We start from the raw sequence: 17,139 nt of genomic DNA on the forward strand, positions 1-17,139 counted from the left end.
TTGGAGTTGGGACCATATCATGTTTACGTATATGAATGTTAGATGAGATTAAATAGAGTGATATGATATGCGAAGATTCATACTAGTTAACCTAACTTGTTTGGAAATTAAGATTGGAGCGTAGTAATTGTAACCGTTTTTAGTTACACATTGAACTCCAAACAAACACACAAGAAGCATAGTATATATAAATCTAAATTTTCAATAATAAAACAAAGCGAGCAAGGAAGGCAAAAGTAGAAGTATATATAAATTTAAATTTTCAATAATAAAAACAGAGCGAACAAGTAAGGCAAAAGTTATGAAATTAAAATCCGCTTCAAGCTAAGCCTCACTTTCAAAACATGTATCTTAAAGTGTTTCAAATCTCAGTGAGGACATCATTGAGATAATTTCATCTCAGTGAGGGCACAATTAAGATACCAATATTGATTTAACATTTATATCTTAACACCTCGCGATATAAATCTCATGGTAGGACACCAAAGGGATATAGCACCATTCATCTTTATTATTTCGCAAGGTTGAACCGCAAATTATTATTATTTCGCAAGGCAAATTATATTTATTATTTTGCAAGGTTAGAACCGTAAATTCGATAAAATGAAACTCTACATACCCAAACTGATCCTATCCAGTCAAGAACTGGAGGTTCAAGGATCTATATAGTTAATTTTGATCATAATTTGCTGATGTAAAATATAATAATTCCAGAAAAGATAAAAGGGAATATAATATTTGAACTGACTAAAAGTTACTGTGCAACGCTAAATCTCCAATTAGTTACTATCTGTAACAAATTTCATCCAAGAAAAAACCATTAGATCTTTATTTACTTCACTGTATGATCTTTCAAATAAACAAATAGACTTGCATCTGCATTATTTCAGAAACAAAAACAAAAACAAAAATAAAACCAGCGCCTCTGTAGAGATTTACACAAGAAAAGGAAGCAAAATTGACAGAAATGCTAATACACTTGATGATCTAATCCTAGACTTAGCTAATAAACTTCATCACCAGAAAAATTCCATCAAGACTCTCGGTTTTCGGAAGTTAAAACAAAGTACTTCTTGAAGCAAAACCCCAAGGGATAACAACTACTACTACTCTGCAAATCAACAAATGGATCAAGAAGTCATTGCTTCCATATTAACCTGCAAGGCCAAAGTGCTCAGTTAAGAAACCCCAAACTCAAAACTTCAAATAGACTTGTTTAAGGAAAAGGAATTGAACAAAATAATTGAAGTACCTTTCTTGGAACCTGATGATCCTAATAGCTCAGATTTCTTCGACCAATATGGCTGGAACCTCTGCCTAGCATACCCCAAGTAATCGAACTCTATTTTATTGACATGATGCTGCAAAAGAGGAGGAAATGAAGGATGTTAAGAAAAGCCTATGCAGCTCAATAACAACATTGCTGTCGAAGGCAAAAAGGTAGAAAAGAGCCAAATCTGTTATGGCTTGGGCACAAACTGCGGCAAACCATGTATCTATTAATTGTTGACGGACTTCCAATATAAAGTTTTCTACAGTTAAAGACTAGGTATACAGTTCCAAGTTCCTACTTAGACTATTCACTGTTCTTTTTGTGTACGCAGCTCATAACTACTCTTATCATGACAGAATATATAAGGTCAGGAGAAGTACCGATATTATTCCCCATAGACCCCAAAAAAGATGACTGGCAAGAGTATACTTCTCCACTTCTTGAACTAATTTCTCCAGTTCCGGTTCACTGGGAGAGCGACCTGTTTACCAGACCAATACATCTGAGATTCATAATGAAATAAAGATAAATAATGATCGAAATCTAGAGATTAACTAAATTTATCTAGTTGTTACTACTCTTGGTATACAGATATGAGCTTAAGAAAGCACCATCATGAAATATGAATGGTTCCACATATGATAAATGATAGAAGATGCAAGTTTTCATCTACCTGAACTAAAAAGATATGTACTCAAAAATCTTTTGCGTTCCTCCAGACCTGCCACATATTGTAAGGGGTTTAATTAGATTTAACATAAATATCAAGGAAGTACTTGCTAGTGCCATTTCAGGGAATCAGATCAACAAAACAGATTTGCTTAAGATGATTTACTAGTGACTCACCAGGATACTTTCTGAAGTCCATAATATGAGGTGTTTCTGTATGGTAGTCAGCAACCATTTCACAAAAATGATTTGCTATATCAAATGCAACATGGTTGTAACCAGCATATTCATAGTCCTGTTAATAGGAAAAATTAAAGAAAATACCAGAAATTAAGTCCAAATAATAACTGTATGAACAGCAAGAATTATTTGCAGAAATTAGGCAATCGCCAACCTAGCAGTAAACAGAACTTTATCATTGAAAAGACAAGGCCCTCAATTTTTCTTGAAATGTTTAGGTTTTTCAAATATTAATCTTATCCTTTTGCTCCATATCAAGTGGATGATCAATAACTGAAACAAAATACAAAGGCGAGAAACAAAAGTGCAGCTCCTAAATAAGTAAGAGCTTGAAGAAGTTTTTGAACCAGGACCCACCTACATCCTGCAGCAAACATGTCAGGATAAAGCACTGCCTAGTTATTGATCATGGAAGCCCAAATTAGATTTAGATGTATCACCACATGCAAACACTGCTATAGCTAAAATCTAGTGAGATATGCATCTCATTTAGTAAATTGTATTTGTCCTCTTAGCTTTTCATCTGAACATTGATGAATAAAAAACTTAGTACTTACAATAAAGGTTATTGATCTTGTCTCTTCATCCATCATTATGTTCCCATACTGCAAGTCGTTGTGGCAGCATCCCGTGCTTAGATGATTGCCAGCAAGATTCTTTTCCAACAATACAATCTCATCTTTTAGAAGGTCCAACTTAAAGTCCTTAGCTTCTTCAGTAGAAGCCAGACCTTTGGCTACATTAAGCCAATTTCTAGAGCAATACGAGAACAAAAGGTTATTTAGACATTTTGGTATAAGATAAACATAATTTAGCAGTTTTTATTTATCATATATACAGTAAAAAGAAGAGCATACTGCAGTCTATCCCAGAGGATGACGGTCTTAGGACCAGGCATATCAAGCACATGAAATTCTCTCATTTTGGCAGCTATCAAGGAAGATATCTCTGGATCACGCAGATCAGGAGCTGATAATGTCTGAAATACCAATCATGGAGATTGCATTACATTTAATGAATGCGCCCATTCTCCTGAAGTATCAGTAATTACAAGAGCATCACAGATAATAATAGATTACAGGTAGGTTAAGAATAGTGTCAATCAAGCAAGAGATAAACCTAGGAAAATTAGGCAATCCTAGAGGAATCAGGCAAACTTGGACGATCCCAGGAGCACTTGCAACGAAACTGCAATATGGCGATCATGAGCTCTGAAGAATCTAAATCTGCTTGGCTTCATAATAATTAGGTTTGGCAAAGGGAGGCCAGATGCTTTTGTCAAAGTATTACTATGAACTAACATGAAACATAAGTCTTTGAGCATCTAAGCCAGCCAGTCACATCAAGATTATCCAGAGGTGGCGGATCAGAACTTCAACAATAAACAAAACCAAATAGTGGGTTAACTTGAATGCATCATATAAGAAACCACTAGGATAGGGCTCAAAACCCTAAGTTAATTGTTTTTTCTAAGGAGAGGCGGATAAGCTAACAGAAAGCTTGGAGTTCTTAGTTTAATAAGCTTAACATATAAGTGGATATTATGCATTTAACTGTTAATCTGGATCACTTCTCATATCATTCAGAATTTACGCAACCCCTCTCCTGGTATCCTCAAACCCTGTAGCTTTCCCCAGGCAGCATAAGGTCACTTGGTTGTGACCTGAAAAGGCTGCCCTTGCCCCACTTCACATATACATCCTTCATCTCAACAGAAAAACTTTTTATGCGTCCCAATTTGTTCATCTGTTTCGATTTTCTTCCTTCAAAATTCTTACATGTCTTTCAATTAATCACGGCAGTAATTTCACCTTTAATTTCTTCTTTATCCTGTGCTAATAAGTTTATTGATGGACATGAAACATGGAGACAGCAGTAACCAGTAGTGGGGGAGATGGATTAGGGAACCCCTTTGCCGGTTTTTTAGGATAATGGGCAAGAAAGTCGAGACTATTATGTTTGATTAGACCTATTAGTTCAGCTTATACCAAACAAGATTATATGAATAACAAAGGTTAATTATGCATTGGCAGCTATTACTTGATCTAAATTTTTACCAAACCAATCATTCTTTTGAACTATTATGCAGAAACAGCAAACGGGTATATATTCCTTTCAGTAAAGGGAAAAGAAATTTATGTAGTCTTTGAGAAGAGGTGGTATTGAAATAAAATCACCTGTGAAGGCCCAGAAAAATTATCATTTAAGAAACTTGCTTCAAATTCGGATCAAGGTAAGCATGCTACAGAAATTTATGAAATTAACCAGTTGATTAAGCTGGTCATCTAGGTGATTATTCTTCTGGATCCTAGATGAGGATATCAGTATCTAGCAAAGCATCATCCTAGAGATACTATCAGATCAACGAAAACTATCATAATCTTGTCAAAATTTTGAAATTCTAAATACCAAGAGAGAAATCCTATTAAATTTTCTGTTGCACAAATGTTTATGTACACGGATGTATATAAACAACAGGAAAAAATTACACAGCACAGAGAAGGGAAGGATGAATAGAGTACAAGTGAAACTTAACCCCTAAATTCTCCCTCATTTACATGTAAATTGTCAGCATCTAACATTGCCAAATAGAGGAATGGAGAAGAAAATGATGACCGAATTAGATACTTCTAAACTTTTTAGATACAGGGAGTATTAAACTCTAACAAAAACCTAAAAATCTTGTGCCTCAAATAACTATGATTGCACTTGAGTAACAAAGTTAACAACTAAACATCACACTGATAGGCCAAACCGCCAAAGGTTATTACGCTGCCCCTCCGCCTCATAGAGTCATCAAGCAAGAACATATGTCAAACATAATCAAATCATATTATGGTCTATTTTTGGGCATAGACCTTACATTTACATCCAAAATGGGTTCTTTGTTTTTAACTGGAAAGTGGAGTAACAGCGAGAAAACAAAAGAGCATATACAATGATACAAAGGGAAATTTAAATAGAGTATGAACAGATAGTTAATTCCATTAGAGAGTATGAACAGACAGTTAATTCCATTAGAGTTGCATTAGTTAAGATAATTCTGTTTCTATTCCTCAGTTATCTTTATATATAGTTTTAGTATTTACACATTCCCCATAATGCTTGTTATTATTAGGGGAATTAATTTCCATTATGAGTAAGTTACAGAGATCAGAGTAGTGAGTAGAAGAAGGACATGTGTCCAGGATTGGTCCCCACTGGTCCCCATCTGATTTCTATATATTGTACTGCTTCTCTCTTTCCCAAGTTATGAAAAGAATTGCTTATTTACTTGCTTTTCCTTCTCTTTAGTCATTCTTCTTCTTCTTCTTTTTCTTAACTCCTAAGTAATATTAGTATCAGTGATATCAGAGCTCTTTTCTGGCTCTGTGGAGAAACTCGATGGTGAATCAGTGAATGAGATGAGAGAAGTACTAAGTGTACTAGAAAAAATGTCACTTGACATGGCTAATTTTTCCAGCAGACAGGACCAACTGGAAGCTAATCAAGAAATGGCAGCCAGGAATCAAGAGAAAGCCCTGAAAGAGCTTAGTGAAGCTGTACATGGTGGAAGGAGATCGGAAAGAGATAAGAGTGTGATCCAGCTAGAGGAGGAGTTGTACTCACCTTCAGATCTGCCACTACGTTTGGAGAATTCTTCCTCACAATTGGGAAATTCTTCAGCCTCACATCCAATAAGACAACCTTCACTTTATATTCACCCAAGTCAGCAAATTCAGGTTCCATCCCTGCCAGTATCAACCATACCAGCTTCCTCTAGCTTACCCACTCACACATCCTACATTCAGACTACTCAAAACCCCTTAAGCCACCCTTCCCCTTTCCAGACCCAAACTGTTCCCATCCCGTGTTCTCAATTTTCACCCACACCAGCACTCCAATTTCCTAAGCCACATCTTCAAACCCCATTTTCTCATGTACCAAACACCACCACATCATACAACCAAAATCAGTCTTATGCTCCCTACTATGCTCAGAACACTCAAATTCCACAACCAATATACCATCATGCTCCTTTTGTTTGCCATACACATCCCATGACTCAACAATTTCAACCCATGCCTTTTAGCCCTAACCAGAACAATTTTCATTCCAATATTCCCCTGCCTACTTTTACCAAATATACCAAAATAGAGTTCCCAAAGTTTAATGGAGAGGACCTAAGAACTTGGTTGTATAAGGTGGAGCAGTTTTTCTCAATGGAAGAGATACCTATCCATCAAAGAATGAAACTAGTGGCAATTCACTTTGATGGAGATGCATTGCAGTGGCATCAAGGATACATGAGAAATAGAGGTCAGATACCTCCTCCTAGTTGGGAAGAATATGTATATGCTTTGGCAGACAGATTTGGGGCTGAGTACTCAGATCCCATGACTGAGATAATGAATATCAAGCATACTGGTTCAGTTAAAGATTATCAAAAGGCTTTTGATAGTGTCATGACTAGGATAAATCTTTCAGTAGAGCATGCTGTTAGCATTTTCCTAAACAATCTAAAACCTGAACTCAGAGGTGCAGTAAGGATTGGAAACCCAGGATCTTTACCCCAAGCCTATTATCTAGCTAGACTTCACGAGTCTAATTTTGCTGCTCAGAGCAAGGCAATGAAGTGTTCTAACACTGGTCACAATTATTCTAACCTTAGGAGTTCTCCAGGTTATAGTGACAGTACTAGAGCCAAGGGTCAGGGGTCAAGTTTCCAAAATTCCAATGTTGCTAAGTTTGACACTAACAGAAGGAGAAGGTTGACCCCTGCTGAAATGGATGAAAAGAGATCCAAGGGGCTGTGTTTTTTCTGTGATGAAAAATACAGTTTGGGCCACAAATGTAAAGCCAAGAGGCAATTGTATTCCCTGGAGCTAGAATCAGATGATTCAGCAGAGTTGACACAAGAGGAGGAAGGAGTAGATGAGGCAAAATTATTCTTAGACGAAGAAGAGGTCATGGAGAATTGTGAAATATCTCTCCAAGCTTTGAATGGGACTAGAGGGTACAAAACCTTGAGGATCCAGGGGTATACTGAGAAGAAGCCTATCATTGTCCTCATTGATTGTGGTTCCACCCACAATTTCATCAATGAGAAGGCTGCTAGGAGAATAGGTTGTCAGTTTCATGACATTAACCCACAGGATGTCTCTGTAGCAGATGGGAGGGTAATTCAATCTGTAAAGGGAAACAAAAAGTTCAAATGGATTATGCAGGGCACCATGTTTCAAGATGACTTCCTAGTATTGCCAATAGGAAGTTGTGATGTTGTGTTGGGTATCCAATGGCTGTGCAAACTTGGAGACATAAAAATGAACTTTGGAAAGCTTCTAATGAAGTTTGAGTACCATGGTAAGCCCATAACCTTGCAGGGTGCTCATCCAACATTTAAAACTGTGGATGCTAAGGCATTCAATAACATCACTGTGGACACTGCACAAATCTTTATGATCAAGGTGTGTATGGCTGGGATGCCAAAAGAAGAAGGTTTACAAGATAGAGAGGAGAAGCCCAAGGAGGTTCAAGCACTACTGGAGGAATACAAGAAACTATTCAAGGAGCCAAGTGAATTGCCTCCTTCAAGAGGGGTCTTTGATCACCACATTCCTCTTAGGACAGGCAATCAACCTGTGAATTCCAGACCATACAGATACTCACCAATTCAGAAAGATGTGATTGAAACTATGGTCCAAGAGATGCTGGATCAAGGTATTATTCAATATAGCTCTAGTTCTTATGCCTCACCTGTGGTGTTAGTGAGTAAGAAAGATGGTTCTTGGAGACTTTGTGTAGATTATAGAGCTCTAAATAAGGTCACTATCAAAGATAAATTTCCAATACCCATCATTGAAGAACTGTTGGAGGAATTGGGGGGGTCCCAAGTATACACTAAAATTGATTTAAGGGCAGGATATCATCAAATTAGGATGGCTCCTACCGATGTGCATAAAACTGCCTTTAAAACACATACAGGACATTATGAATATTTGGTCATGCCATTCGGATTGACCAATGCACCCTCAAGTTTCCAGGGTCTCATGAATCATATTTTTCAAAAACACTTGAGGAAGTTCATCCTTGTGTTTTTTGATGATATACTGGTGTTTAGTAGGAATTTGGAGGAGCATGTAGACCATTTGAGAACCACCTTTGAATTATTAGTCCAACACCAACTTTTTGCCAAGGAAAGCAAGTGTGTCTTTGCAGCTAAAAAGGTGGAATACTTAGGTCATTATATTTCTGCTGATGGAGTGGCTACAGATCCTAAGAAGGTGGAAGCTGTCCAATCTTGGCCTGAACCTACTAACCTCAAGCAATTGAGAGGTTTCCTTGGGTTAGCTGGTTACTATAGGAGGTTTATAAAAGGTTATGGAGTTATTAGCAAGCCTCTCACAGACTTGTTGAAAAAGGATAACTTTAGATGGTCCAGCAAAGCTACAGATGCTTTTGAGAGTCTCAAGAGGGTGTTGACAACAGCTCCAACTCTGTTGTTGCCTGATTTTTCTATCTCATTTGTGGTGGAGACTGATGCTTGTAGTGTAGGCATTGGAGCAGTCTTAACGCAGAAGGGACAACCTATTGCTTATTTGAGCAAAGGATTATCCCCTAGGCATCAAACCCTCTCAGTGTATGACAAGGAGCTATTGGCTTTAGTTTTGGCTGTGAACAAGTGGAGTCAGTATCTAATTTGCAGGCCCTTTACAGTGAAGACTGATCAAAAAGCTTTGAAGTTTTTGTTGGAACAAAAGTTGCACACAGGGTCACAACTCAAATGGATAACTAAGTTAATGCAATATGATTTCATCATTGAATATAAGAAGGGAAAAGAGAACAAGGTGGCAGATGCACTATCAAGATTGCCTATAGCTGAGTTGGCTGCACTTACCTTATCAACAATCAAGACGGATTTATTGGAGTTGATCATGAAGAGTTGGGAGTTAGATGCTGAATTGACTAAGAGGATTCAAGAGTTGAAGGGCAAACACTTTGAAATACAAGGCTTCTCTTTTGTCCATAACCAATTAAGGAAGAATGGGAAATTGGTGGTGGGGCCTGATGAGAAACTGAGACAGGACATTATTCAAATTTGGCATGATTCAACAGTGGGAGGGCATTCTGGAATTGAACCTACTTACAGGAGAATAGCTGCATTGTTTTACTGGAAGGGCATGAGGGAAGATATCCAAAGGCACATTAAAACCTGTGATGTTTGTAAAAGGCACAAGTATGATACACTTCCCTATCCGGGGTTGATACAACCTCTCAAGATCCCTACAACAGCATGGAGCAGCATTAGCATGGATTTCATTGAAGGTTTGCCTAAGTCAAAAGGAAAAACAGTCATATGGGTAGTTGTGGATAGATTAACTAAGTATGCTCACTTTATTGGCCTATCTCATCCCTATTCTGCGACTGATATTGCCAGGTTGTTTATGGACAATGTGTACAAGTTACATGGCATTCCTGAAGACATAGTGAGTGATAGGGATCCTATCTTCACAAGTAAAATGTGGCAGGAACTATTTTCAATGTTGGGAGTGACATTAAGCACATCTACTGCTTACCACCCTCAAAGTGATGGGCAAACTGAAGTGGTGAACAGGTGTCTTGAGACTTATCTTAGGTGTTTCTGTTCTGACTCACAGGCAGATTGGTTTTCTTATTTGGCAGCTGCTGAATGGTGGCACAATACTACATTTCACTCATCCATTCAAACCACGCCTTATGAAGCCTTATATGGTCAACCTCCCCCACTACACTTGCCCTATGCAGCTGGTGATTCAGGAGTAGAAGCGGTGGATCGAAGCCTAGTAACCAGGGAACTCAAATTTCAGCTGTTACAATATCATTTACACAGGGCTCAACACAGGATGGTGACTCAGGCCAACAAACATAGATCTGATGTGCAGTTCAACGAAGGAGATTGGGTGTACCTTAAAATTCAACCTTATAGGCAAGTCACTCTCTCAGGATCTCCTTTCTCTAAGTTATCAGCTAAGTACTATGGCCCCTATCAAATTCTGCAAAAGATAGGAAGGGTAGCTTACAAGCTCTCACTACCTGCTCAATTGAAGTTACATCCTACCTTCCATGTGTCGCAACTCAAGATATGTAACAAGCTACCTGAAAAGATCAATCATCCTCCAGTCATTGACATTGCAAGTCCATACTGCCCACAACCACAAAAGATCCTAGAAAGACGTATGATACAGAAGGGTAATAAGGCTGCTTCACAGGTGCTAATTCAGTGGGATCAACTACCAGTTGAGCAAGCAACCTGGGAAGATTATCATGCTCTCAAAATCAGATTTCCCTTATTCCTTCCTTGAGGTCAAGGAAATTTTCAACAGGGGAGATCTGATACAAAGGGAAATTTAAATAGAGTATGAACAGACAGTTAATTCCATTAGAGAGTATGAACAGACAGTTAATTCCATTAGAGTTGCATTAGTTAAGATAATTCTGTTTCTATTCCTCAGTTATCTTTATATATAGTTTTAGTATTTACACATTCCCCATAATGCTTGTTATTATTAGGGGGAATTAATTTCCATTATGAGTAAGTTACAGAGATCAGAGTAGTGAGTAAAAGAAGGACATGTGTCCAGGATTGGTCCCCACTGGTCCCTATCTGATTTCTATATATTGTACTGCTTCTCTCTTTCCCAAGTTATGAAAAGAATTGCTTATTTACTTGCTTTTCCTTCTCTTTAGTCATTCTTCTTCTTCTTTTTCTTAACTCCTAAGTAATATTAGTATCATACAACATTGAGGATTATACTGTATACCATATTATCAAATTGTACCCAGCAGTGCATGCCAGAAAAATCACTTCTTAATCACAAAGTATCAGCTAAAAAGCATCATGCCCCATTCTTGTAGCAATCATAACAAAAATAGAAACAATAGCAACAGCAGGTTGGAAAAAAAGAAAAACATATTCACAAGGATGATGATGATCACCATCAGATACTCCATCCATCCTAAAATAATACATGTTAGCACCCAAGAGTATGGGGCCTATTGGTCAATGCAGTGGTTTGAGGACCATGAGGTCTTATGTTCGAATGCCAACAAAGACAAAATCACTAGTGATCTCTTCCTATATGTCCTAGACTTGGTGGACAGGGTTACGTAGAACCACCTGTAGTTGGACTTGGGAGGTGGCATGTACCTCGTGGAATTAGTCAAATGTTCCAAAAACACTAGTGATTTCCCCGTATCTATCCTAGACTTAGTGGTCAGAGTTACCTAGGATCACCAGTAGTTGGGAGGTGGCTTGTACCCCGTGCAATTAGTCAGATGTGCCAAAAACACTAGTGATCTCTTCCTATATGTCCTAGACTTGGTAGACAGGGTTTAGTAAGACCACCTGTAGTTGGACTTGGGAGGTGGCATTAGCTCGTGGAATTAGTCAAATGTGCCAAAAACACTAGCGATTTCTTTGTATCTATCCTAGACTTGGTGGTCAGAGTTACCTAGAATCACCTGTCGTTGGGAGGTGGCATGTACCCCGTGCAATTAGTCAGATGTACCAAAAACACTAGTGGTTTCTTCCTAGACTTGGTGGATAGAGTTACATAGAACCATCTGTAGTAGGGAGGTGGCATGTATTCAGTGGAATTAGTCAGATGTACCAAAATGGCCTGGACATCCCGGTTCCATGTTAAACTAACGAAAATCGAATGAGAACCTCAGCTAAAATGCATTTTTACATATCCATGCAGATAACTAAAATTGTAAAAATCCATATGTAAACTTCAGGTCCAAGAAAAATGTTGTTTTCAAATAGAAAGAAAAAAACTAACCCGAGCTCGAATGAATTCCTCAATACGACCACTCTGAAATCGACCAAGCAAGCGAGGTCCCTGGCCTTGCTTAGACATAAACTCAAAAATCTTAATTTCATTCTGCCGATCAAAGAACACATCAACACCTTTCCCATAGATCCTCACCAACACCTTCCTAGATCGTTGCTGTTCCGGGTTCCTACTGGGCCATTTGATTTGATACACCTCGTTCGTCATCGCGCCCTTCAATCTGAACACATCTAATGCATTCGGATCCACTATATCGTCCCATTCTGATGCCAATTTCTTCAATTTCACCTTCGCTTCTTCAGGAATCACGTCCTCCTTGTTCACTGATTTTGAATTTTCCATGGAATCACATGCAATCAAATGCCTGCGAAATGTTTGAAGTTATGTTTGTGCAAAAGAGATGCTGGGAATGTGCTGGTCATATTTATTGCCTCACGTGGCACCTATATAGGGTGTGTTTCGTAAGAGTGTTACCCCACAATATTTTTCATTTTTTATTGGCGACTCGACTCTAGCCTTCATCTAATTCGGAATCTAATGCCCAACTCGAGACCCTGGATTCGATCCTAAATTATGACCCAACTCTCGACTCGACTTTGAATCAAACATAAACCAAATTCATTGGGGTCTTGTGTTTGGGACATGAGTTTGGAATCGTACTTACTAATCAAATATGAAAAAATAAGTTTAGAAAATCACTTATTTTTCTTATCAAGAATTTAACTATAGATTTATGCCTTCCTCGTTGATGATGAGTCTTTTCTCTTAATGAATCTTGTATTATTATTACACGCACGGGCGGACCTAGATAATGCCCATCTCGACAAAAAGTTGTGTTGTATTTATACCTATTATACATTTATATATTGATTTTGAACCTTCTAAATGTAATAAAATTAAAGGTTGGCTTAATGGTTGAGGGTTTCAAAACTTACCTTGAGATTACAAGATCAAATTTTAGGCACACCGTTGATTACACGATTCACCATACCATATGTGCAATGCACGTGCACATAAGTTGTTCTTTCTTTTTTTTCAAACCCCCTTAATAGATATTCTGAATCAATATTACACTACTCAAAATATATCAACTCCAAAATATAAGAGGAAATTGATATACATCACCAAATTACTAAGATGTAAATATTTTGTTACACAAAAAGATAAGATACTACACTATGTATTTTGCAACAACCACTTCCTACATCATCATACTATCTCTTGAATACCAAAATCAACAATGTTCAACAACAAAATTATTCAAAATATCTGAATCCTGGTTCTATGGGCAACACCTAATTGATCAAATATTTCCATGATCAAACTTTACTAACCCTTTACTAACATCACCATTAGTCCATTACTATCTCAGACTTGCAATTTTTCCTTAGCACCATCACTCTCTGGCTTTTCCTTAGTCTCCATCGACGTCCCATTTTCGTTCACATCATCAGCCCTTTTCGCGTCTTCTGCAGCAGCTGCTGCTTCTTTCTTTTTCTTTTCGTTCTCGTTCTCTTCCTTCTCCTTCTCTGCCCTTTCTTCCTCGGCCTTCGATTTTGCTTCCACCTTTGCTGTTTCAATAGCTTTAACTAACCTCTCCAAGCAAGTGTCTGCATTTTCCTTAGAAGACTTGGGCATCAAACTCTCAGCAACATCAGCTGGAGTTATATTAGTTTCCCCTAATAAACGATGAATCTCAGGAAAGTAATCATCATGAGACGTAACGTCTAGATAATTATTAGCAAGCACCTTGAAGGACTCAAAACAACAGTATGATAGCTCAATGTGTTTGTCCATTCTCCCCCTCCGAATTAAAGCAGGATCAAGCTTTTCGACAAAATTAGTTGTGAAAACAATAAGCCTTTCACCACCAATAGCTGACCACAGTCCATCAATAAAGTTCAAAAGCCCAGATAAAGTTACCTCACTTTGCTTTTTCTCCTCTCCTGCTTTTTTCAACTCCTCCTTGATGGCGTCTTTCTCAACTTACTCGTCCTTCTCCTTCTCCTTCTTCGGCTTCCTTTGGCCAGTAAGATCAAGGGAGCAATCGATGTCTTCAATCACAATGATAGACTTACTAGTAGTATCAATCGATAACTTTCTTAGCTCTGTGTTATCCTTAACAGCTGTCAATTCGAGATCATACACATCATATTGCAAAAAGTTAGCCATAGCAGCAATCATACTAGACTTACCTGTTCCTGGAGGACCATAAAGAAGATAACCACGCTTCCACGCCTTACCAATCTTAGCATAGTAGTCCTTTGACTTAGAAAACGTCTCGAGATCATCCTTAATCTCTTGTTTCTTGTTTGGCTCCATAGCTAAAGTATCAAACGTTGACGGATGTTCAAACACCACTTGACTCCACATTCTCCTGTTGTAACCACCAAATCCACCATCCGATCCCTTATTATTCGTGTACAATTTCCTCTGCCTTTCTCTAACAGAAATCGCCTTCCCTTCATCCAACACATATTTCAAGTACAAAATGGTTATAAGATTGCGATTTTTCCTATGTAACTTAAGCTTGAAATACCTGTTCTCATCATCCCTCGGGTACCAAGCAATTGTCGGTCTAATAGCTTCTTTTTGGCTAGATATCCACCAAACCTTTCCCCCTTCATAATCATCGGTTACCTCCTCATGATCATCCATCGATAGAACAAGAGATTGACCATCTTTAACTACATTAGCTTTTAGATGCTTAGCTTGTATACTAGAGTTCTTACTTAAATACCTTTCGATAGCTTCATAAGCTTTACTACGCTCAAACCAACCATCAGTTTCATATTCATGAAATGTAATATGTATATAAGGATAGATATAGCTCACAAGTTTATCGGTATACCTTCGAATATGGCCACGAAGTTCATGAGGGAAATAGTTCTGCTACATGGTCCAGGCAAACATGATTGTTGCAATGGCTGGACCTAACTGATTCCAAACATCTTGCATCATCATCATAATTCTTTCACTTTGTGTATATAAATTTAGAACTATAGTATATGAAATTGTTCACTATATAATAGACTTATATAGAACAAAAAACAGTACTATCAAGTTTAATTTTTTCTAAGAAACTACAGAGTAGGTGCCTATGTTACTTTTCCACCGGCCATATTATTAGAAAACAATTTTTTCAATATTAACTGTCTTTTTCCAAATGAAATCGTCATCTTTGGTCATTATAATTGCGTAATATGTTGGTTAATCTCTATTATTGTCATTGTTTAAGTACATAAGAGCAGGGCAGACTGAGGCAAGGCTGATTCGGCAAAAGATTACGCTGTCTATACATGGTTAAAATTATTATTATTATATATATATATCATATGTATGATAATGTATACCTGTTAGAAAAAAGTAAACGATCAATCGGCTCGGCTATTCCTGTTAAAGTATGAAACTGAACTCTGACCTAAAATATATCAAGTTGTATAAATGTAATATATTAACTTACTATTGGATTATTCGTTAACCCGTTTAAAAAAATCTTAATTGATAGCAAATAATCTAAATATAAAAAAAATAAAATTATTATCGAATCACTAAATTAATAAGCTTTATTTAGTTCGGGGTTTATTGATTTCTACCATGTGTAAAAGTCAAAAGTTTAGTTTTAAAATACACAAATTATGACCTTTTAAGAGATATTATTGTTTTCCTTACAATACTTTATGTAAAAAATAGATAGTCAAAATATCTCTCACACTAAAATGAAAAATAATTTTTGCTCCGTATTAATTTATATTTTCGTATCACAATATAATACGACTAATGCCGTAACTTGCCTAACTTAATTTCTATAGAAAATATATCACTAAAAAAAAAAATTTAATTTTTGAGCTCACAAATTATATATAAACTTTTTATGTTAAGTGAATTAATCATAAATAAAGATTCTTCAATACAAGCACCTACTGCAATGAAAGTTGTACATTTGATGTACCTGTTAAGAGCAGAAATAGCGACGACATCACCGGGCTTAAGGCCCAATTGAATTAGCCCATGGGCCAGGCCCAAATCTGCCCCGACAAATTTCATGCCGGTCTTCCTCCTCTCTCCGATTATCATCACCGTTGAGCTCCGGCGAGCCGTCGACAGCCGGCTCAAGCACTGGCAAATGTGAGCCTTGGAGTAATTAGACATTCTTCTGGAGGATAAATTCGTAATTTCCTAATTTTCCTTCTTCGATAGTTCGTCGGAGTAAAAAATATAGCCAATTATTTTAGCTCTGCATTTCAAAGCAGACTATCGTTTGGTTATTATTTGTTAACTTAAGTATTTGAATGATTATTTGAATTTTGTCCAGAAATATTGGTCATGAGATTATTTTTTATTGGTAGTTTGATTTGTCATTTTCAAATAATATGCACATAATTTTTGAGAATTAGTTATTTGTTTATAAAAGCTCTTTCTCAATTTGATTCAGCTTTTATATTTTTTATAAGCTTTATATTTATTTGTATATTCTCGTAATTATATCGTGTTTTTTTTATATATATTTATCTTATTTAGTTTTAAGAAAAAATAATTATCTTAAATTTATTAAAGTAAAAGAGATTTTATTATTTGTGTCACGTTATTTAAGCGCATATATAAAATAAAAATTTACAAGTGACTAAAAAACTTACCATTTACAATTTGTAACTGAGTGAACAGTTAAGAGAAATAAATATATAAGATAAACATAAGAATTAGTCAAATAAATTCATTAATGTATAATATATTCATAAATATAAATTATATTTATATCATGTAATTTTTTAGTGGAAAAATATGTAACCATAAAATAACGAGTAGGAGTGTTTTAAAAGGGGGGGGGGCGTGAAGCGAGGCGTTTTATGCAGTACGGAGCGAGACATAAGTTTTGAGACACAGGGCGTAAGTCCTGTGGATCTACAGTGCGTAGCCTCATGTATATTCAATTTTATAACTTTTTAAAAGAAAATAAACAAAAGTGAAACGTTCAATGATTTTACAAATAATATTTTATAAATAACCTATAATATATAGCATAATAATTATTTCATTTGAGATAGGTATTAATAATCAATAGCAAAGAAAAAAAGTTACAATTGAGAAATATCATTACACCAACATTAAAAAGTATGATTTTAGAAAAAAAACGGCTGAGACTTA

The 17,139-nt window shown here is 36.6% G+C and overlaps 1 protein-coding gene and 1 pseudogene across 2 annotated transcripts; both read right to left on the minus strand.

Annotated features, from left to right (window-relative positions):
- Positions 1–800: 800 nt before the first annotated feature.
- Positions 801–16,282, minus strand: LOC107008624 (probable choline kinase 2). Of its 2 annotated transcripts, none has more exons than XM_015207734.2 (9): positions 15,947–16,282; positions 11,983–12,358; positions 3,040–3,161; positions 2,740–2,935; positions 2,120–2,237; positions 1,947–1,994; positions 1,654–1,754; positions 1,253–1,361; positions 801–1,157 (listed from the first exon to the last, which is right to left on the minus strand). In XM_015207734.2, the coding sequence occupies exons 1-9, from the start codon at positions 16,144–16,146 to the stop codon at positions 1,153–1,155; spliced, it is 1,275 nt and encodes a 424-aa protein (XP_015063220.1). In that variant the 5' UTR covers positions 16,147–16,282; the 3' UTR covers positions 801–1,152. The 2 variants fall into 2 exon arrangements, with proteins under 2 accessions (XP_015063220.1, XP_015063222.1); XM_015207736.2 differs by lacking the exon at positions 15,947–16,282 and adding an exon at positions 14,846–14,999.
- On the minus strand, positions 13,193–14,972 carry LOC107008623 (annotated as a pseudogene).
- Positions 16,283–17,139: the final 857 nt, after the last annotated feature.

Source organism: Solanum pennellii, chromosome 2 (genome assembly GCF_001406875.1).
Source record: "Solanum pennellii chromosome 2, SPENNV200".
Lineage (NCBI taxonomy): Eukaryota > Viridiplantae > Streptophyta > Magnoliopsida > Solanales > Solanaceae > Solanum > Solanum pennellii.